The sequence below is a fragment of the Monodelphis domestica genome, chromosome 6 (genome assembly GCF_027887165.1).
Source record: "Monodelphis domestica isolate mMonDom1 chromosome 6, mMonDom1.pri, whole genome shotgun sequence".
In the NCBI taxonomy this organism is placed as follows: domain Eukaryota; kingdom Metazoa; phylum Chordata; class Mammalia; order Didelphimorphia; family Didelphidae; genus Monodelphis; species Monodelphis domestica.
This window is the reverse complement of record NC_077232.1, coordinates 190,198,909-190,223,304: the sequence shown is the minus strand read 5'-3', so window position 1 is coordinate 190,223,304 and position 24,396 is coordinate 190,198,909. Positions and strand designations below refer to the sequence as shown.

The 24,396-nt window shown below is 37.3% G+C and overlaps 1 protein-coding gene across 1 annotated transcript in view; it reads right to left on the bottom strand.

Annotated features, from left to right (window-relative positions):
* Positions 1-24,196, bottom strand: part of LOC103100221 (uncharacterized) — a 139,953-nt gene extending 115,757 nt beyond the window's left edge. The window contains exons 1-6 of the mRNA XM_007496208.2: positions 23,728-24,196; positions 10,010-10,110; positions 8,190-8,259; positions 5,156-5,286; positions 3,662-3,750; positions 1,132-1,231 (exon numbers count right to left, since the gene is read on the bottom strand). Coding sequence (XP_007496270.2) covers positions 1,132-1,231; positions 3,662-3,750; positions 5,156-5,286; positions 8,190-8,259; positions 10,010-10,110; positions 23,728-23,992 — 756 coding nt within the window. The 5' untranslated portion in view covers positions 23,993-24,196. The remainder of the gene's footprint in view (positions 1-1,131; positions 1,232-3,661; positions 3,751-5,155; positions 5,287-8,189; positions 8,260-10,009; positions 10,111-23,727) is intronic.
* Between the last annotated feature and the right edge of the window lie 200 nt (positions 24,197-24,396).

Here is a 24,396-nt window from a genome sequence, read left to right as displayed (position 1 = left end):
TCAATTATGGATCTAATCCAGCTTCTGTCTTGTGAAAAACGTATATTTAGTTATGGAAACTTTATTTCATTGTTTGAACCCAGCTTGGGGAGCCTGGGAAGCTAGACTGCTTCTACCTGTTGCTTAGAGACCCTTAGCTAATGACCTAGGTTATGCTGAAACCCAATCAGATCCGAAGATCGATGGAAAGACTTTTCTCACAGTTATACATATACAAGCAACCCATATGTCTTTCCTTAAAACTGGTCCTGTACTGGTCAATCAATTATTGTTTCCATGTTCCTTTGACTGAATATAGATACTTGGGGTGAACAGAACAGCTCTTTTTCTGATTTCAGGGAATTGTGTGTATTTGTTTTCCCTTCCACCTCTAATCTGGATAGCCTCTAATCCTTCCTCCAATTAGAAATAAGATTACCAATTACACATCTTATTTTAGATCCTTCTTTTTATCATCTCTTAATGCAGCAAAGTCTGTCTCTTCCTATATTTTGGGCCCAATGCCAAGCTGAGGAGGCCTGATTCTGATTTCTTATGCAATTGTATGCAATACTTAATAAATAAATTAATATGCTCAGAAGCTCAAACCTTTGTATTCTTGGTCATTTCAATCAATCCACATGCCACAGCTATAAGAACTGAGTATTGCATTTAAAGGAAGGCTATATTCCTAAGGCTCCAGTATGAAGCAGTGACTTAAAACCTTTGAAAACATGCATTAATCTCTGAATCCTGGGTCAACTTAGGCTCACAGCTCTGCAACTTGGAATGTTCAGGATACAAAGTTATCCCATCTCATTTTTTTTTAAAGTGACTGAACAAATAAAAAGCAGTCAGAAGTAAATAAAATTTTCCCTTAAAAATAAAAGTCAATAGTTCCATGGAAATCACATTGAAGATCACTATCCTCCCTCATTTTTTACTTACATACTTAAAAATTTTCATTTTACGCAACTTATTTGACTTGTTCACTACAGATTTCTGCATTTAACATTTTAAGAAATTTAACTGACACTTAAAAATGAAGAAACATTTTACTATATTTCAAAAGACTTATCTGTTCCTAATGATGAGATTGATTTAAGAGTCTCAGTGTTTTTCAACTTATTTCCTAAAAGCAAACAAACTTACAGAATGAATAAGGGGTCCTAGTACTATGGCACTGTCCACACAACGGCCAGTCAAGACAATGTCAGCACCCAAGTCCAAGGCTCGGCTTATTGGTCTTGCCCTATGGGAAACAAAGAAAACTTTGATTCATTCTTTTCATCAAGACTGGCTTTAGATTTCTATTTTGAATGAACAAAACATCTCAATATTTCATTGACCAGTGTCCCACATGGAGCAGACACTTAATAAAATGGCTGTTGAATTGAATTTTGTTCATTGATTCATCTAAGCTTTGCATCATCTGGTCTGTGAAATGATGTCAACAAAAAAAATATCTTCTATTTTATGTTAAGAAAATCTAGCATTTTCTCTAAAATTGTATCCAAACAAACTTTTCACATTAATAGATTTTACTTCTGCAAATAAGGTACTCATCTCTCCTTTTTTTCTTTTTTAAAGCTTTACTAGATGGATTTTTTAATAGCAGTTATTTCCTACCATGCACCCCTACACATTGAACCTTACCTTATAAAAAAGGAAAACAATTAAATAAAAACAATAACTAAGGAACATGTATTAAGCTTTTATTATATGCTAGGTACTGCATCCCAAACAAGGCCATTTCAGAGTTAAATACATCATTATCAGCACCAATAAATACAAGCTGAATATAAGACTGTATAAGAGGTCCTTACTGCATACAAAGATGTTTGGTTCCTGCTTTGAGGAGCTCATAATCTATTTAGGGAATTAAGAGATATAGATAAAAAGATGCTCAGGAGTACACAAATGAGGCGGATGACAGGTGTTTATGAGGGTGAAAAGGAGAGCTTTATCAACAGGGACCAGTAGCTAAAGAACTTGTTCCTCTAGAGGTTAAAGCCAGAAAGAAGAGTGGGGCTTACATAAGAGGGAAGAGGAGGATGAGCATCATTGACATTCCAGGTAAAGGGAAGAGGGTAAATAAATCTTTCTGAGACAGGAATGCAAATAGGATATTTGAGAAAGAAAGTAGATCACTTTGGTTGGACCTAAGGTTTTGCCTAGGTGGAGATGAGGGAGATTAGAGCTGGACTGTGAGGGGCTATGAATGATGGTCCAAGAAGTGTAATAATGATCCTATAGACTAGGGGTTCTTAAATTTTGGTGTCTCATGGATCCTTTGCTAGTCTGCAGAATAAGGTTTTAAAATGCATAAAATAAAATACATAAGGAAATAAATTATTTTTAAACGCAGTTATTAAAAAATTTAAGTTAATGAGCCCAGGCAAAGAAACTCTGCTGTGAATTATGAGGTACCTTTGAAGCTCTTTTAGCAAGAAGGGTCCACAAGAAGGAGTCATGCTCCGATTCCCCATCATGGAACGGAAGGCTATGTCAGTAAGCTCTCCTAGTTTATATGAAACTTCAAATATCATCCTAATGAAAGGTTGCTTCTGCCATCCATAGACTGTTCTACATAAATAGGGAGGGGATTATCACCAGAAAGTTTTCCACTCAATGGAGAACATTTTTGGCCATGATCCCATTTCACAGGATGGATGGATTAAAGTGGGATGAAACTGGATGTAAGGAAACATGCAATAGTCTGTGTGAGAAAGCCTGGCTAGGATGGTAGTAGTAATGTGGCTAGAATGGAAGAGACAAATTCAAGCAACATTACAGTTCTGATGGAGAAAGAATCAGCTGTTCTAACTTGAGTGCCCTAATCTTCATGAAACCTTGCCTCATCACCTCACCTAATTGAAAGTTATTTCTTCCTCTCTTCTTAAATTTCTTGTTATCTTTTTCCTGGACCTCTCCTTCTTTACTTATCACACTTTCCCTTTTCTCATTTGTGTTTAAGTTCTCCCCCGTGTTGATTATAAGAAGTCCCTTAAGAAGAGGGTCTTTGTTCAAAGATATTGTTGTAACCCCCTGTATCTAGTACAGTACCTCCCATAATTCAATGAGGATTTATTCAGCACTTTGTTAAGAGATGGGGATACAAAGGTAAAATCAAATAGTGCCTGCCTTCAAGGAACTTATATTTTAGCAAGGGAAAATAGTGCATACAAAATGTGAAAAGTCAAAATAATTACAAAGCAGTTTGTGGAGAGGGGCACTACTAGCTTGGGGAACCAGCCTTGTATCAATGGCAGTACTTGAATCAAGCCTTAAAGGAATTCTAACATTCTCAAAAAATAATCTAAAAGATTCTAAGAAGGAAAAGTGACGAAGGATATGATGCAGTTGAATTAATGAAAAAGCATGTGGAGCCATTTAGAGGTGAGACTTATGAGAGAGATGGAGATCCAGGAAAAGGTATAGATCTGGAAGTCAAACGTGGAGAGGTGATAACTGAAGTCATAAGAATGCAGCACCCTCTAAGAGACAGAGTATGGACTAAGATGTGCAAAAGGCTGAAAACTGCGCCTAGTGTAGGTATCTCTTCTACTTATATGCCTTCTTCTCCTTAAACCAAACCAAACCAAACCTATAAGGCAAAACTTCACTTTAATTGCAGACCTCTGATTGCTAAAGAAAGAAATAAGATGGGGGAAAAACTCACCCAAGGTAAACATTCATACTTTGAATAGTGTCCGGAAATGGCTTTCCATTCTCGATATCTATAATCCCTGATCCTTTCAGGTTATCTTTCTGTTAAGAAATTAAGATACGTGAATATTTCACAGAATTCATTTACAAAGGGATTAATGAAAATCAAATGTCATTAAAAGATGACTTGGGAGGCAGCTAGGTGGCTCAGTGGATAGAGAACCAGGTCTAGAGAAGGGAAATCCTGGATTCAAATTTGGCCTCAGCCACTTCCTAGCTATGTGACCCTGGGCAAGTCACTTCATCCCCATTGCTTAGTCCCTTATAGATCTTTTGCCTTGGAACCTATACTTAGTATTGATTCTAAGACAGAAGATAAGAGTTTAAAAAAAAGACTTGGTTATTGGCACACATATTACAATAGTAATACAAATGATAAGATGTAGGCAGAATCCATGTATTTCTATCATACCATCAAGCTTACTATAACACATTTATTCCCATATTGTGGCTAAGAATATGTTCTTCATTTCCTTTGTTCAGATGGATACAATAAATTCCCATATAACCAATATTTTTTAAGGATCATAAATCTGGAAGGAACCTCAGAGTTTCCTTAAATAATTCCATCATTTTACAAATAATGGAAGTGAGTCAGGATAAGTGACTTAGTCAAAGTTGCAGAGAAAGTAAAAAAGTCAGGATTTGAACTTTGGTCCTTGAAATCCAGAACTCTGTGTGTGTGTGTGTGTGTGTGTGTGTGTGTGTGTGTGTGTGTGTGTGTGTGTTTTGTCTAGCCTCGTGATTTTACTGCCTTGGGAAAATTCTGATGGGGATATTCCTTTCCAAAATGTAGATCAACCATCTGTTACTTAGTTTGGAGTTACCCAGGGAATGAGAATCTTTTGCTGGTTGCATTATTTGTACTATTATAATACTATATAATGGGAAAAATTGAATAAAAAAGTTTATCAATCTATTAGATTTCAGTCTTCAGAATGTTTTTATATACCAATAATTCCATTCAAGGAGCATAAATTTTGAAACAGAAAGAACTTAGAGACCATGTAATACACACTATATATTTTATAGATAAGGATGCAAAATCCCAGAGAGATGCATAGCATCATAGACTGGGAGCTAGAAGGGACATTAGATGCCAGAGTCCAATCCACCTAGTTTTATAGATGAAGAAGATGAAGCACAGAGAAATTATGTGACTTGTCCAGGGTCACATAGATAGTAAGTGCCTGATAGGAAAATTTGAATGCAGGTCTTCCCAACCCCAAGCCCAGTATAATATTTATCAGACCAATGACTTGCCCAAGATCACCTGGCAGAGGTAAATGGCAGAGTCAGGATTTGAACCTCAATCCTCTGGACCTAAATCCAGGATTGGTTCCCATTTCATCATTCTGCCTCTGGCATAAACCAAAATAAATTAAGCTTCTCTGTGCCATAATTACCCCATTTCCTGTGTATATGCACATTTCACAAATTCTCCTACCTCTCCCATTATGTCATCCCCAGTGATAACTGCTATTTTCAAATCCACATCAGCCTTCTTTGCCACCCTGTGAAGAGCCTTAGCACAAGCGAGGGGATTGGTCCCACCAGCATTACTGATAACACGAATGCCTGTAAAAGAAGATCAAGAATTCGTTTATTTAGTTGTTTTTACATGGTGGCTAATGAGCTTTCTGCCACATATAATCTTTGTTATATTGTCCACGAGGGTCTTCATAATTCTGAGAGTTTATAAGCTTCTCATGGACCCTCTGCACAGAGATCACAGTGCCTGCCTCAACACTAGGCAGATAGAGAGAAGGACCTCAGTAATTGTTGATTGACACACTGAAGGCAATTTCAAGAAAAGATCAGGAAAAACCAGCCCCGATAATTAGAGAAATTATTAACCACTAAAAAGAGAAGAATAAAAAATATAAAGAATATTCAGAAACTGTCAGCACTGTTTAGATATTTTTATTTCCTGGGGGAGAGGGGAAGGAATAAAATTCTTTTTTTCTCTCATGTCTAATTTTTTAAAGGCATAGTATAGTTCCTCCTGGTGGTGGATAGTGGTATTAAAAAACAAACAAACCCCAAAACAGTACCCAACCCAGAGCCAGTAACTCTGCTCTAAATGCATTCAGGGAATCAGAGAATCTCAGCTGGAAGAGACTTAGAGGTCATCAGGTCCAAAATGACCATAACAAGAGCCTCCTTTTCAACAAGTCATGGAAGAAGTAGTACAAACTCTTCGTAAATTTCTAATGTGATGGAATCCAACACTTCCCAAGGCAACCCACTTTTGCCCAGTTCAGATTCTTAAGAGCCTTTTCTCTTTGCCAAGTCAAAATCTACCGCTTATACACCTTCACAGAATCACAGAACTTCAAAACTAGAAAGACTCTCAGCACACTAAGTCCAACCACTGTAACCTTAACAGAATTCTTCCTAGAACAATACCTGACAGGTGTCACCACTCGCTTTTGGCTGAAATCTTACAATAAGGACCTTTACCTAATGTTTCCCTACCATCGAGCTGAAATGTACACCTTCGCCCACTTTATGTAGAGGCTCTGCCCATCAAAACTGAGTGTGTAGATTTACTTACTTTCTGGTAGATCCACTTTCTATGATTTTCTCTCATAGTGTTGGGTCTGGGTTCCCAGGGACAGATCATCACCACTACCTAGTTACACTCAAATTTTCTCTGGTGTAAGGGATAACCTCGATGAGAAATAATATGGTCCCCTAGCTCAGATGTTAGCTTTCAAGTCCACACTAATGCTTTTCTATTTATAAGAACCATCTACTCACAAATATAACAGAAAACAAATGTAAATCATTTGCTTAGCAAAAAGTCAAAATAAATATCTATGTACATTAAAAGTTTATATATAAATAAATGTGTACATTCCATGAAAATATGTATCACAATACACACATAAATGCAGATTATACTCTCCCACCAACAAACTCAAATTTATGGAGGAGAGTGAGCACACAAAAGAACCTGGGAGGGAAGCACATGAGGCAGGAAAACCCATATGCGAGGGGAACTAAAAACTCTGGGATTCAGGCACTGATGCCATCAGTCTATGCAAAAACATCTTTGCCACATCCAACTGATTCTCAGCAAATGGCTTGTCTGTTGGACCTCACCTTTCACCAGGTGGGCAAATCTTCCCCTATACACCTGAATGAGCATTTACTAGTTTTTTTCAACTTACAATTGCCACAAGATGTTAAGATGCTCAGTCAGAAACAGTCTTCCCTGTAAACAACTGAGGTTGATTCTCTGAGCATGGCAAAAGCCCTGCCAGCTCTTTTTATGCAGCAAAACATCATCATTGTTTTCCTCTTTCCTCTTTTTGCATTGGATTCACAATAATACGGACTTGGATACAATACTCTGAGTTGGCAGATCTCTTATATATGACCCTATTCTTGTAAAGTCTGAATGTGCTTGCTACATCTACATTACAAATAATAAACCTTAGAGATGAACCTTATATTTGACTAAGGAAAAGATGGTAAAAACATTTAAAATATTGTATTGATGTTTTGTTGTTTTTTGAAATATTATTGTCACTTCTCACTCAGTGGACTTAAAGGCAGGCCTAGAGATAGGAAGCTCAAATATTTCTAGCTGTATGACCCTGGACAAGTCACTTAGCCCCTATTGCCTTGCTCTTTTTAGCCTTCTGCCTTGGAACCAATACACAGTACTGATCCTAAGATGGAAAACAGGGTTTAAAAAATATTTTTATCACTTCTCAATCCTATCATCAAGACACACCCATAAATCTATTCAATAGAACTCTCCCTAATAATAAGGACTTTAGAACCTTGAAAAGAAATGGAAAACCAGAGAAGGGGTTTCCAAACCTGTCAACAATTTCATTTTCTAGTGCTATACATTACTTTGCCAACAGAAACCATCCCATGATATAATTATATCTACCCTATAACTATAAATATGTCATGGTGTTAACCATCTCTAAAAGAGATCATTTAAGATAGAGGAAGAAGACTTAATTTTATAAAATTTATTTTAAAAAAATCAAAGTATTTAAAAAATAAATAGCTACTTTGCTCACCAACTCAATCAAAAGATTGGTTTTTTACTTGAATGGAAGAAATTTAAGTAAAACAGAGGGAGAAATGATAACTGTCTGCTTCCATTCTCTTTAGATTGCTCTCTCCTATGTGTGTAGTGGGAGTTAAGAGGAAGTTACCTTAACTTGTAGGTTGTCTCTAGCTCCTACCATAGCTGATAGGACATGAAACGTACAAAAACCTCAAAGAAACCAAAAGCCATACCTCTTGTTCAGTCAATCATCATCATCATCATCATCATTATTGATATTTACCTAGAGTCCAGGTGCCTTTAGAGATATTTAATAGTATTAAAAAGAAAAACACTTTCATTAAATATATTTATATATACATACATATATTTAATCTTGAAATATGACACACCACTTTAAAAGAAGACATTAAAATTATTTATACAAGAAATACTTTTTGGTTACCTTTTTTGTGAATATCTTTAATATATGGAGCCATTGCAGTCTGCACAAAATCAGGAACATAACCGAGGTCCTGAAATATGACGAACAGAGATAACTTATTATAAGACTTGTCTGACATAAATACTTATAGTGCGAAGACAATACAGCAGGCTGACCTCTCTCAACCATTTTTTTACTACTTTAAATATGAAATCAAAGGCATTGCCCAAAGCCAACTACTTACAGATTGAGTGAGTATATGAATCAATTTAAGTATACGATAGTGATAATATAGTTTGAAAAATAAGGTCAACGTGGAAGGTGAAATCAATTGGAAAATAGGGATAATTACTAAAACAAAAATTAAATCTCTATTACAATATTCAAGTCCAAAACAGTGGCAAAAATAAAAGTCCTATGTCAGTTCCCATACCTAGGATTCTTGGTTCACTTTTAGCTAACAGCACAAAAATTTGGGGTTAGTCAAAGCCAGTCAACAAGCATTTACCAAGCAATTACAATGTACCTGGCACTGTGCTAAGTGCAAAGGATTCAAAGAAAGACAAAAACATTTCCCTCCCCTAACAGAATTCATATTCTGATGGAGAAAAGCATAAGAAAATATCTGTGTGCATAGAAGAAATATACAGTGTAAGTAAAAGGTATTCTTAGAAAGGACAAACAAGCAGAGGGGGATCAGGGATGGGGACTGGGAACTCGATCTCTCTCCTAAAAAAGGTAGGACTTGATCTGAGTCTGGAAAGAAGCCAAGACAGGTATCAGAGGTGAGAAAGGAAAACATTCCAAGCATGAAGGGCAGCCAGTGCCTATGCTTCGAACTGGAAGATGGCGTGTCCTGAGTAAGGAAGGACAAGTAGCCCAGTGTTTCTGGCGATAAAATGCATAGAGGTGAGTGAAGTATAAGAAGGCTAGAGAAGTAGAAAGGAGTCAAGTGGAGAGGGGCTTTGAATGCCAAATAAAAATTTCTATTTGATTATGTAGTAACAGGGGACTCCTGGAGTTTATTGGGTGGGTAACATGCACAAAGCACAGAAAAAGTTATTCTGGGCAGCTGAGTGGAAAATGATTTGGAGTGAGGAGAGTCCTAAAGCAGGAAAACTAATGAATAGGTTGTCAAGTGAGAGAGTTAGAAGTTCTAAGGTGATAGCTGGAGGAAAGATAAGGCACACGAAGGCAGAAATGATAAGATTAGACATTAGACTAGATATGTGGGATAAGTGCAAGTGCGGAGTCAAGGATGCTACCAATATTGTAAGCTTGGGGAACCAGCTTGATAATAATAGCAATGTTGGGAAGAGAGGAGGGTTTGGGGAAGAGAGATAATGAGTTCTGTTTTGGGTTACTGAATTACAGATGCCCACAGGAGATCCAATTTGAGATGTCTAAAATAAAGATGTTAATGTAGAACTAGAGCACAGAAGCGAGATTAGGATTGGTTAGATAGCTCTATAGAGTGATGGTAATGGAATTCACAGGAGCTCATGAGATCAAAGTGTAGGAGAATGAGAGACAGCATACAAAGACATTTAAATGCTGACCTCTCCAACTCTGTGTAATAAAGTTTCCTGAACAAATTGATTTGAAATGACATTATTTTTATTGAAAAGATCCCATCATTTAGTGAATTCTCCTGGAAAGAAAATAACCTCCCCTTAATTGATCTGTTTCATAATATGAAGCCAATATGGATGTTTGAATACTGGCCTGTCTTAAAGCAAGGTCTGTGTCTCTCATTCCAATGTCCTGGATTTTCTCTTATTTTTTGCCCTTTGCAGTACTTTGAATGGTTATTGAATTGAACTACAGTAAAAGTAACTTACTGGTGATTTGGCCTTTGCAGCAGTTAATAGACACATAGTTATCTCTGAGAGATAATCAAAAACCAAAAAATCCAGCTTCCCCCTATACAGCAGCTGTGGAACTAAAACAAGAAAAAGTTTAAGTTACAAATCCATTAAATTAATTTAACACAACCTAACTTATACATTTTTGTATCAATATAAATTTACAGGGTCACATAGTTGAGAAGTGTCAGAGGCTGGATTTGAACTCAGGTCCTCTTGACTCTAGATCCAGCACTCTCAGGTACTAAGCAATTTAGCTACTTCTTAAGATTTAAATTATTTTTAAAAATTATTTACTAGACAATCACAAAGAATAAAACTAAAGAGGGAGCAAAATATTGGTCCTCATGGAACTTCCATTTAACAATTGACATATACACAAATATTTACACTACTAAATAATTCATGAAAAGGGCTGAGAAAAGTGGTGCAAAAATTGCATGCATAGTCTATGGACAGAGGAATTTTCACTATTATCAACTGGGGAAAGATCAAGAAAGCCTCTACATAGGAAGTATTTATGGAATGTCTAGGATTTCAATTGGCAAAAGATAATATACAGGGAGCATCTGGGTAACTCGGTCGATAGAGAGTTATGCATAGAGACAGGAGATTCTAGGTTCAAATATGGTCTCAGACACTTCCTTAGCTGTGTGACCCTGGGCAAATCACTTAACCCCCATTGCCTAGCCCTTACTACTTTTCTGCCTTGGAACCAATACACAGTATTTATTCTATGAGGGAAGGGAAGGTTTTCTTTAAAAATTCATAGACATTTCATCCAAATTGCAAATATGTATCACCAAGGTTTTGATTTTATTATATGATCTGACTAGAGGAAATTTTGGTTATTTGAGGATGAACCATTTAAAACATTTATAGTTCCCAAGTCAGCCCACACTCTCTCTCCTCACAGTACAATGGGACTTTGTTATTTCACTCTTGATATTTTGTATTTAGGGCACTGTAGTATTCCAGTATTAAACCAATAAAACTTAATCAAGGTACTGGAGTGAAAAGCAAGTGATAGTGCCAGGAGTGAACAGGAAGCTAAATGGAAAGAGATATCTATTATTAGTGCAATTGTACTTGGGATGATCAGCTGAGGCTCACTCCTCTCTATCTTGCCTCCTTCCCTCTTCTACCACCATTTGCTCTTTCTACATCACAACCATGAAGCATAGATGGAGGCAAATAGAGTTTTTCTGGCAAGTACAAGTGTGACAGTATTGAAAGAACTTGTGTTATGAGATGACCAAGATTTTAAAGGGAGAGACAACTTCCTCTCATGATCTCTTCCTCTCTTTATAGAATGGATGGGAACTTAGAGGCTCTCTCTTGGACTTCCGAAGAGAGGTGGAGGGACGCTTCTTCCGTTTAACCCTGTTATCTAACTCTTCTAATCTGTTCTAGCATTCTTACATATGGCAGCTAGATCATGTGCCACCTAGAAGAGTTTGATCCTGAGCATGGGACATAAGCTTCTGGCTGCCTCTTCTTTGGGTTTCTTTCCCTAAACAAAGATGACTAAATAGCAAGCATTAGAGAAGTGTTTTAGAAGTGACTACTTGTAGAGTTTGGGAAGTTCTAGGGTTCCTCACTGGGTACCATTCTTATTGCAGGTGATGGTCCCCTACAGCTACAATACTTTTTATCGAAAAGATGACTTCTAACAGGAAGATGAACTCAAGTCTTAGCTTGGTTTGCCAGAAGATATAGATCTTGAGGAAGCTGTCTGGACAGTCAATAACTTGGGTGAAGGTAAATTGCCTATTCAAGAGTCCCACCTAGTTCCATTTTTTAAGTATCAACCTTCTGAGAAAATGTAATGTGAATGGACTTCTCTACTAGCAGCAATGCAATGATCCAGGACAATTCTGAGGGACTTATGAGAAAGAACACTATCCATATCCAGAGGAAGAATTATGGGAGTAGAAACACAGAAGAAAATAGTCACTTGATCACGTGATCCGATGGGGATATGATTGGGATTTTGATGTTAAAAGATCACTCTATTGCAAATATAAAAAATATGGAAATAGGTTTTGATCAATTATGCATGTAAAACCCAGTGGAATTGTTCGTTGGCTATGGGGGGTGGAAGGAAAGGAGGGAAAGGACATGAATCATGTAACCATGGAAAAACAGTCTAAATTAAATAAATAAATAATTAAAAAAAAAGAAACTGTAATGTGAACTGTGCATTATGGTACCATGTTTTTAGTCTTTTTTAGTCAATTTATACTTCTGTGTTTCAAGCTTTTCTTTTCTTTGGAGGGAAAAACAACTATCTTAAATCAGAGCTCTTCGGAAGAGGTCAGTTTTAAACATGAACCAAAGAGCAGCAGCAGCAGCAGCAGCACCATTTAAAGAGCCTTTTAAGGTTTTCTAAGCACTTTAAAATATTATTTAATTTGATCCTTGCAAGAACCTTGGAAAGTGTTTTAAATGGCAACATAATTAGTATCTAAATTGAAATGTGTTCAACATATCTCAGTGGTAGGAGCTATTTTATTTGTTATTGCCCTGACTACCTCTGGAATGGAAGCACCAAATTCATTTAGAGAGCCAAACTCCTAGAATGTCAAATGTCTACCCAGAAAATTACTTACACCATGTGGTACCTCAGATTTTTAAAACTTGTCTTTCCTCTTCTCCTTACTATTTCATTTTGGTGCCCTTTCATGACATAGTAGAAAGGAAGAAAAGGAAAATCTTCCCCTTCCCAGGTTGATGTTGTGAGAGAAAGAGAGAGAATGACAGAATATGAGACAGAAAAGGAGACAGACACAGAGAAAGACAGAGGCAGGTAGAGAGAGACAGAGGCAAAGAGGGAGTGAGAGAGAAAGGGGGGGGTGGAAGAGGGAGGGAGGGGAAGAAGGGAGGGAGGGGATAGAGGAGGAGAGAAAGAGAAGGAGAGGGAGAGAGACTCCCAATAGTGGAGACTATAAAACTTTTTTAGAACTATAGAAGAAAGTCCTTGATGCTTTATATCCAATAGGAAGATGTATATTAAAGTTATGGAAGATCTAACATTTTCTCAGTCACTGACTAAGTCAAAACTGCTTCAAGGGCTGAAGGACTCCTCACATTAAGCTGAGAAGCTAATCTAGTTCATGGGAGACATGATCAAACCTCAGTTCAGGTATGGATTCTCATAGTCTGCTACAGAAGTTGTTTACAAAATGAAAACAAAATGTTGAAGGATCACCTGATGTCCTTGGACAATATAATGTGTTTGTGTTTCCTGCATTGTTACTTTGAGACCTTTGGATTTCTTTAACTTTTTTTTTAAAGAAGTGAAGCTAAGATCTTTAAGAACACTAAACAGATCTCATTCTAAAATACATAAATAAAAAATAGTACCTGCTTGGAAAGCAGGTGCTATTCTTGTTCTTATTTTACAGATGGAGAAACTAAGGTAGACAAAGATTAAATGACTTGCCCAGGGTCATACTGTTAAGAAGTGTCTAAGGCCAAATTGTGGGAGTAAAAACACTGAGGAAAAGCAACTGCTGGACTACAGGGGTGGAGGTAATAGGACTGAGGAGAGACTCTAAATGAACACCCTAATGCAAATACCAACAACATGGAAATGGGTTCGAATCAAGGACACATGTGATACCCAGTGGAATTGTGCATTGGCTATGAGAGGGGTGGAGGGAGGTGGGGAGGAAAAGAAAATGATCTTTGTTTCCAAGGAATAATATTTGAAAATGAACAAATTAAAAAATGTTTAAAAGAAAAAAAAAGTGTCTAAGGCTGGATTTGAACGCAGGGCTTCATAACTTTAGGTCCAACACATTCATTGAGCCACCTAGTTGCCTTTTAAGATTTAAATTATTTTTCCTAGGGATTAAGAGGCAGGGCATAGAGAACTAGAGAAAAAGAGGTGAGTGGGAGATGAGAAATGAGAAAAAGAGCCTGGCTTTCTGTTTAAAGCCATAGCCCCACAGATTTGAACACAAAGTCATAGCTGGGGCCTTTTAGTGAGAAAAGATACCCCCAAATTCCCTGATAAATAGCAAGTCTGTAATCTTTATGAATTTCCTGTTCACAGGAGCATAAAAATACTTTGTCTGTCTGAGAAGGCAATGTCTCTGAAAACTCTGATTTTGTAGTACTAGTATAATATATATCATGGGTTACTAACTCACAGGCTATGTGTTCTTCCTTACTATTTCATTCAGTTCATTTCAATGGATTTACTAAACACCTCCTATGTACAATACACCAGGTGCTCAAGTTACAAAGAGAAAAACCAAAATAATCTCTGCCTTCAAGGAGTTACATTTTGCATGGCAGGGGATACAACACACACACAGGCAAAGTACAAAATATACACCAAGTAAGACAAAGTAGTTTCATGAAAGGGATCAGGCTACCAAGTGAGGTGGAGATGGCACCTGAGTAGGTCTGCAAGAAAATGATCCATTCTAAGAGGTAGGAGTGAGAAGTCCACAGAGTCCATGCATGTTCCTATACAGAAGCATGTGGATGGGAGACAGAAAGTTACATGTGTGAAGAGATATACAGTAAGGCAGCTCGATTGGAAAGTGGATCGCTAAGGCTACAGATATACTGCCACCCACATGCTTCTTGGTACATATGCAAGCTTGAAGGAATAAGACGACAGAGAGAACAGTCATCCTGTACAAAGTTTCCAATTTGTCTTCTTTTTTCTTCTACCTTCCTTAAAGTTAAAAAACTTGGAAAAATCCAGGATCTATTATAAATATTTTGTTTTTATATATTTTGATAGTAACATGACTAGATTTCCTAAACCACAAAATGTTTAGTTTCAAATGTATTTAAAAGTGAAAGAATTTAGAAAAATTCAGAATCTATTATAAATGTTTTGTTTTTAAACATTTTCTTAGGAACATGACAAGATTTCCTAAGCCACAAAATGTTCATTGGTTTCAAATATATTAAAAAGAAAGAACTTAGAAAAATCCAGAATCTATTATAAGTGTTTTGGTTTTATGCATTTTGATAGTAGCATAACTAGATTTCTTAAGCCACAAAATTTTAGTTTCAAATATATATAAAACTGAAAGAACTTGGAAAAATCTAGCACCTACTATAAATGTTTTGCTTATATTTATTCAGAAGTTAAAAAAATACTAAAAGTCCATTACATATCAAAATCTTCTGAAGAAATAGACAGTCAACAATATGAAGAATTGCTTTGTATGACCATACATGATTAACCCCGATCAACCCAGATGGGGGGAAGAAAGAGAGGGAGAGAGAAAATTTATATCTTATAATTCTAGAAAACATATGTTAAAAATTGTTATTGTATGTAATTGGGAGAATAAAAAAATTTTAATAGAGAATCAAAGGCAGAGTTCATGGTATTCTATGAATACTGCAGCAATTTTCACATGGTTCTCTTACTCTTTTCTGTGCATGAATTTCCCTTCCCTGCAATGGCAATTGTGGACTCTACCAACAAAAACATATGGACATAACTTGATTTATCAAATAACATCATGAACAACCAAAATATATGTGAAAAACTCTGCTTCAAATTTAAACACAGGATTCTAGGATAGATAAATATATGCTCCTTCCTCCAGGAGATTTAGGAATGTTAGGACAGCTGGCACTCAGCTGTGATTTCATATTAGCATTTCATGAAACTTTCATCTAATAAAAGAGATTGCACTAGCTACATGAAAAACAGAAACTTTTCATCAGAGATGTACAGGGAGGACAATTTTAATTTGGGATTTTATCCCAACATGGTTAATAAAAGGTGCCAACTAAATGGCTCTAAGACCCACAAACTCAGGAGGGGTACAAGAAGTGGATTTGTCAAAGATCGTGGGAATAGTGGGGAAATGCAGGAAAACAAAAGAGAGGAGACAAATGAGCATCAGAAAAATCAGAACAAAGCCGACTTTGTGGCTGATGGATCACTCAAACTTCACCATATGCTGATTACTACCAGGGGCCATTTAAAAATGAAGAGGTTTAAACTGCACTGCTAATTAAGGAGGATATTCTATTTTGAAGTGTATCAAATTATAAAAGATTTTTATTTTTTCTGCTACAGAATGTTTTAATTGTCCCAAAGCGGAATGAATAGCAACAAAACTTGAGGGAAATGCATGTGGGCGATATGATTTCTTAGTCAACCATGAAAAGATTTTAAGCAAAAATCAAAGCTCCTCTACTATTGTAAAGGACTGGTCCTCATCCTTCATCCTTCATTTATGCCCATGAAAGCTAAAACATGAGATACAGTCATAGGGGCCAGAAAACTGTGCCAGAGATTTTGCATTGATACTGGGGTCCCTGAAAAGAGAAGTCATTTCTCCAACTCCAGGTTCTCAAAGGTTCAGCCAAAAATACTATAAGTATTGGAAAATATTCAAGTGCTATACCAGTGATAGTTTGAGTTTGATAATTAATTAGTCTATGCAGAGGCTAGAATTTTGGCCACTTGGTGATAAATTTTTTGGACACTCCAAAACATAAGAATATGGCATGCTAATAGTTTCTTGAAGCCCTTTTTCTGCTTCCAAGGTAGCAGAAAAGGGCACCAAGAATGTCACCTTTAAATTTTTTTCTACAAACATCAAATTAATTGTTGGCATTTTTAATGTGAGACCTTCATTCAATATCCAAGAAATTGACAGGTCCCCGGATAAATTTAATCATATTCAAAATGGCATCCTCATTAAAAAATGAAACCAGAAGACATTTAAAAAAAGAGAAGTTTAATAAGAAATTGTTTCACTAGTTCTCAGAGAAGAAAATAAAGGAGTTGGTTGAGTTGGCTTGATTACATGATCGAATACAAGAAAAAAATATTTTACAAGACACTACTTGGTCACTATCTTTGACACTGAGACCTTGGGTAAGTTGCTTAATTTTCTTTGGACCTCAATTATTTCAACTGTTAAATAAGGTTTCTGAGATTTTTTTGTGTTTTGACCCAGTGATTATACCTTGGTATTTGCTAACATAAGCAACAGATTCCTGGTAAGATTATTTTCAGTTGATATACCAAGATATGTTACAGAGGATAAATAATCTTCCAAGTACAGCCTATATATAGTATCATATATAATTATTATGCATAATTATATATATTATGTATAGTATACATAATATATAGAATTATTACAGTGGCTATTATAATTATATATTAGGCAGTATTGTATATAACTATTATATAATTATGTATCTTTTAATATATCATGTATAATTATACATATATATTGCATTATTATATTATATGTAGCATACTTACTATATAATTATGTCATAATTATTTTAACCTCTACTTGAAAGATTATCCTCTATAACAAATTTTATCTAACTATATAATATATAACTATATATATAATATATATATATAACTATATAATATATAACATATGTGTCCTATAACTATCATGTATGATAATTATGCAAAATATTATATATAATTGATACAGAGTAAAATAAACAGAACCAAGAAAACAATATACATAATAAATATAGGAAGATAAAAAGAAAACATAATCATAAGAATCCAAAGCAAATGGTGCAAAATTATCAAGAAACAAGCATGCTTTGAAAGAAGAGATATGAGAAGACACCTCCTATCCCCCACACACTTTACAGAGGTAGAAGGCTAACAAGTGATAAATAGTAACAAATACTATACATATTTTAAGACGTTTTTCAATGTATTAAATAATTATTTTTCTTTTCTTTAAAATTAATATTTATTAAATGGTATAGCTTTCTGGGAGGGGAAACAAAGGGAGAATGATGGTGATGCCACAAAAAAAAAAATAAAAGTATTTTTAAGATTCTATGGCAAATAGGGCCACAAAAGTATCTTTGTTCTGTGATCTGCTGAGGAGTAAAAGTGGTGGTATAAGCTCATTTAAGGTGTTTGCTGGAGTTTTTGGTGTGTATATAAGGTGATAGAGCAGTGGTTCTCAACCCTTCTAATGCCGTGACCCCGCGATACAGTTCCTCATGTTGCAGTGACCCCAAACCAAAAAATTAATTTTGGTGGCTACTTCAAAACTGTAATTTTGCTACAGTTATGATTTGGAATGTAAATACCTGATATGCATTATGTATTCTCATTGCTACAAATTGAGAGGTTGAGAACCGCTATGGTAGTGGATTGGCCAAGAGGGAAGTATTCTAGAGATAGATGCAAAAAAGAAGGGATCAATAGAGAAAGAACTTTTTGAACAGGAACTTCCATAAGCCATCATGGATGAGGAGGATATGATGAATGTTTCAGTTAGAGAAAGTACAGGGTATCCATGTAGACAAAGTAGGCAGTGAAAACCATTTGGTTTTATAAACCAAATAAAATTACCATTTAGAGTTATAGAATCTAGGGTCAAATCCTGGTTCTGACATTTACTGATTGTTTATCCTTGGACAAGCTATCTCCAATCTCTAGGCTTCAGCTTTTCCATTTCAGAAATAAGGGGGTTGAATCAGATAACTTCCAGTGCCCTTTCCTGCTCCAGATCTACTGTCCTAAATATTCGACAATTTTCAAAGAAAGGCTTCTTCTGTACCTTCTTCATAGCACAAAGGCTTTTGCTTCATAAAACTAGGAAAGAACATCTTCAATGAGACTCAGGCCTTCCCATCCTTGTTTGTCTTAGGCCAGTGGCACTACATCAGTACAGACAGCTGAAGACATGAAAGGATCCTATCCTTTTAGTAGGGATAGGAACAAATGAATGAATTTTATTTATGATTCCAAATACATTATGATTCATGCTCACCACCTTTCAACAAGCCCCTCCTTTTCCCTCCCCCCCACCAAACAAAAACTTCCTCTGCTTCCTGAACCATCTTTCAGAGGTCCTTTGTATCACACTCTTAGTCTTCTTAGAAGGTCTCCTTTTCCCTGAAGCTGAAAAACTTGCAAATGAATCTTGAAATGGCTTTCTGTCATATGATCAGAAGGGCACAGAATTACAGTTGGAAAGTTGCTTGGCCTAATCCCTTTGTTTTACAGGTGAAGAAAACGAGAAAGAGGAGACAGGATCTTTCCTGCAAGTAAGTGGTATAGTCAAGATCAAAAGGATTTTGAGGTACTTTGCAATCTTGGTCTCCATCTTCTGGATACCTTCTGTTTTCCCTAAAACGTGACACTAAGAACTGAAAACAATATTCTGTATGATGTCTTGGCATTGTCTGATTTTGCATTAGTAAGAGTTTTTAGTTTCTAAAATACATGTGATCTCATGGGTTGATGGGGATATGGTTGGGCATATAGGCTCTAAATGATCAAGCTAGTGCAAATATCAATAATATGGAAATAGTTCTTTATCAATGACACATGTGGAATTGTGCGTTGGCTATGGGAGGGAGGTGGGGGCAGAAGAAGGAAATACCAAGAATCTTGTAACTATGGAAAAATATCCTAAATTAATTAATTAAATAAAATTTTCCAAAACTTAAAAAAATATATGTGATCTTCCAACTGGAGTGAAGGAAAATAAGATGGATGCTTGATAGACAAGTCTTGAAGGTCTTGTCTAAGTGAGGGAAAACTACATAAATGGGTACTTCAGCTCATCTATTAAATCAAGAGAATCTTAGATATCATGGAAAGGATGCTTTTTCTCTTTAGATCCATAGAGAAATCCTAAAGCTGTCTAGTATGAATATCCTCATATACTTTAGTGACTTTATTCCTTCATATTTGCTTCTTTTCTTTTTTTTTCTTCATTCTCTCTGTCTCTGTCTCTGTCCAACTGAAGCAGTATGTGTGTTTATATTTCTGTCTCTTAGAATCCCTAGCTCCAAAACAGACTCAAAATGCTGCCAATGACATGAAACATTTCCTAGTCATCCCAACTGCAAATCACTTTGAATATATTTTGTATTTTAACAACCTTCCTGAATGCTCTTGAATGCTCTCTTTCTCACATATCCGCTTGAAGGAAAAAGCAAGCTCCTTGAGGACAGGGCATATTTTCCTTTTTTGTCTTTGTAGCCTGAGTACCTAGCACAGTGCCTAACACACAGTAGGCATTTAATGCTTGTTGATTTGAATTGTCACATGGAAGAGGAAGTAGCCATTTCTGTTTGCCCTCAGAGCACAATGAGAAAAATTGTAAAGAGGTAGACTTAGCCTTGATTCAAAGTAAAGCTTGTTAACAATTAGAATTTAGCCAAACTGAAATGGGCTTCTTTGAGAAGTAGTGGATTCCCCCTCATTTGAGGTCTTCAAACCAAGACTGGATGACCATTTCTCAGGAACTTTTAAGAAAGGATGCTCGTTCAGGTGTGAGTTGGGCTATATTGCCTTTGAATTAATATCCAAATCTGATATTCTAGGATTCTGGGAAAGAGGAGAGAAAAGTCAGTCATAATTTGAAGCACACTCTAGATTTTTGGTTAGCTGATTTCAAAAGATTTGGAGAAAGGACAGTTAAGCTCCCATAATCTAATATTTTTACTTGAAAGATAGCCCAATAACATGAAGATACAAGTAGAAATTTTTATAAGTAGAGAAAAAGGATACATGTCTAAATAACCTGATGTAGATGCAAAAGGAACTCTTGACCAAATCAGGTTTTTAAAAAAGATACATATAGAGTAAAGGTAAGTAATTCAAGATGAATATGAAAGAGAAGAGCACTGTAAGAATTGTCAGTAAACACTAAATCTCAGAAGGATTTTAGTTTGCCAATGAAAGCTAAAGATACTGGAAAAAACACCTTTTATTTTTAAAACTATGAAGGAAGCAAGAGCAAAACTGAAGAAAGGATAGAACCACTGTTTGCAGTACATGCCAAATATTAAAATCTTATTTTCTGTCTATTTTCTCTTCCATGGAGAATGATCTGTGGACTGAGAAAGAACAAAAATGACTGGCTAGAACTGGAAATCCTTAGACCAGTGATGGAGAACCTTTTAGAGACAGAGTGCCTAAACTGCAACCCTCACACTGCATATGAGCCCCACTACTCCCCTTACCTTAAACAGGGGAGAGAGGAAGAGCTCCGGGGCAGAGGAGCAGGATGAGAATGTACTCAGGTGCTGGTGGAGAGGGGGAGGGGATCAGCCCCCTCTAGGGGGCAGATGTGCCATAGGTTTGCCCCTTCTCTTATTTTCAGGTCCCATTCTAGCAGGTGTCTTCTCTTAGCTGTCAACTGGTTCATAGTTAAAGTGTTAATGGATCTTGATATTTTTGTTTCCCCTCCTCTCATCTCCTCTTAAAATCATAGAACATTAGATCTGGAAGGAGCCTTAGACATTAGCTAGTTTTGGTGGCAGAATCAGAACTCGAATCTAGATTTCCAGACCACTAATTTAATATTTTCCATGCTAATGACTGAATTACATAGAATCACAGAATGTAGGAGTTGAAACAGATCTTAGAACTTATACAGTTCAATCCAAACCCAAACAAATATCTTTTCTACAATTTGTCTTGCAAATGATCAGTCTTTGTTTGCTTAGGCATTTCTAATGGTACTTACTCTTAAATGTAAGTTAATACACATCTTATATTTATTAAGTGAATATTTGAACACAACTACAAGACTTTAAATATATCCATTATTAAATTTAACATTATATTTAGTCCAACATTTTAGCCTCCTGACATGTTTTGGGAATCTTAACTCTGTTATCCAATGTGAAAGCCATCTTTCCAGTTTCATGCCATTCCAATATTTGATAAGCATGCTATCTCTACTTTTTTCTAAGACTCTGATTAAACAAATATTGAAATGCTTTAAGACCAAGGGCTAATCTCTGGAACACTCCAATAGAGGCATCCTTCCAAAATGACGTGGAGCTATTAATGACTGTTCTTTGTGTTTGACTATTCAACTGCTTCCAAAACCACCTATCCATATCATCATTTAGCCCTTCTCTAGCTTTTCCACAGAGAAATAAGAAATAACTCTCTAAAACATTAAGGAACTCTACATTTTAAAAGAGAGTTCCTGTAGAACCAAGTGCTCAGGTCCTACAGAATACATTTAATTAGGCAGAATTCTAGATCACAATGACAAGAAGTAGGGAAGATATTTGAAGGCATGGTTAACACATAAAATTATAAGCAAGAGCAATCACCTATCCATATAACTTCTATGTAGTTGCCTTTCAAAGCCAGTCAGTAACAGTGCAGAGAAATGTTTCTAAAATTATATTTCATAGTGTTTTTTTCCAATTCACTAGAAGAGAGCTATAAAAAGTTACTTTTCTAAGACCTAATTTCTTTTAACCACTACATTTTCCCTTCAATACTGCATTGATGTGGGGGTAACTTTGGGTTTGGTGTTCTCCAAAATCCTATCAAGCTAGAAAATTTTTAAGTAAAAGGGAACCAAGGGAAGAGGTCACCAACTCAGATTGTGAATGGCTCATTACCACAAGGGTGGCCACTCAAGGAAAATTTTTATTTTTTTTGGTCATATAGCAATCTTCTAAGGCACAGAAGGCTCTGAGCTGAATCAGTGCTGGGCTCCAATGAAATCCTGTATCATTTGTCATAATGACCTAAACTAATTTTTGTAAATAATCATTACTGTGTACAGTCATGCATGGGTCAGGCCATGGTGATATATAGGCTTCCCCCACCCCCTTTCCATGGCATTTGAGTCTCCTTATTCTTCACAGTGCTTTGTTTCTGGACATGATTTCTTCCTCTTATTGTCAAAAGGGGGGGGGGGGAAGGGGCTTTAATGAAGCAATGGTGGAGCGTTTATGCCAACACACACACTCCTTCAAAGGGCATTTGCAAAATTCTTACCTCCGTTCTGCCTTATATGTTTGTTCAACATAATGGACATTCTTCCCACTTGACCAACAATCCTCCCTCTGAAGCCCTAACCCTTCCCTTTGCCAAAAAAAAGTCCCAGACAAAACAAAACAAAAAAATTCACCACCACCCCTCGACCCCTGCTAGGACACTCTCCTATTTTGAGCTTAGCATTCTTGCTGAGTCCTAAGAAGTGCGACTGTGGGGAGGAGGAAACAGACACAAATGGAAACCAAGAGAAACAGAGCTCCAGAGACAGAATACCAGAGTAGAGACAGAGAAATAGATACAGATAGAGAAACAGACACGGAATCAGACACTGAGAGACAGAGAGACAGAGAATTCATGTTGTCTCACCCCATTAGCCGGTGAGCTCCTGGAGAACAGGAACTGGTTATTTTTCGCCTTACTTTCCATCCCTAGAACTTAGCAGAGTGCCTTACACCCAGTAATTATTTAATAAATGTTGACAGAGAAGAGACAGAGATCGAGAAAGAAAGATTTGGGCAAAGAGACAGAAAGAGAAATAATGACACAGGCAAACATCCCAAACCGAAAACCGTACTCAAAACAGAAAGCATGGGACATAACTGGCAGTGAGGAAGACACTTCTCCTGGGGCAGGAATTGGGTAAGAGGATAGATTCGTTGCCAAACGCGCTCTCTTCAGATAGAGGAATGGATAGGGAGCAGGCCGTGAGTTAAGAAGTGGGTATATGGGAAAGGCTCAGAGGTTGGGGAAAAGAGACTCGGAACTTTCTGGGCCTTGCTCTCCGGGACAGCAGCCCAGTTATCCATCGCCCTTGTGCTTCGCCGGGCTCCATCCAAGCTTGAAGCACCAGGGGGAGATGGGGAGCCAGGGGGCCGAGGTCGAGTGAAGACAGGCCAGGCGGCCGGCAGAAGTAAGGGCCGGTAGGCTGCCCTTCTGTTACCTGAAGCCGCTGTGTCTCCCCAGAAAGCCGAGGCGCAGCCGATCCGTACTGTGCGCGTCCCTTCGCATCCTTCTCCTCTCCCGGGACCGCCCCCGCTGGCCCCGACTTTTGTCCCCAGCAGGCGGGACGCAGCACAACCGGAGATCGGCGCCCGCAGGCGCTGGAGTCCGAGCCCGAGTCCGATCCGGAGCCGGAACGGGAGCCAGGCAGCTGGGATTGGCCCACGCAGCGGCAGCTGAAGCAACAGTGTCCGGGGGCTGCTCATGGCAGCGTAGCCCTAGGGCTCTCTCCAGACTCGTCTCTGCTCGGGCTCCCCAAATGCCAGAGGGCAATATCCACCACCAAGCTAGAGGAGGCGAGGGAGCCCAGAACCCAACGAACTGGCAGCTAATTTCCTTTCCTCTTCCTCCTTCCCTGAACTGGGTGGGGAGTGCCTCCGAACTGCTGCCCTCACCACCCCCTGCAGGCCGGCCTGGGACTGCATCGCTCGCCTCTGCCCAGTAATGCCCCCGAAACTGCCTGCCGAGTTGCGTTCCCTCATCTCATCAGCTTGTCAAGTACCCTGCCCTCTAGTCCCTGGAATCAGAAGATTGAGAGTTGGGAGAGGGCAAAGAAAGAAATCTTTTGGTCCAGTTGTTTGCCCAGTTTGTTGAAAGGTTGTCTGCCGGC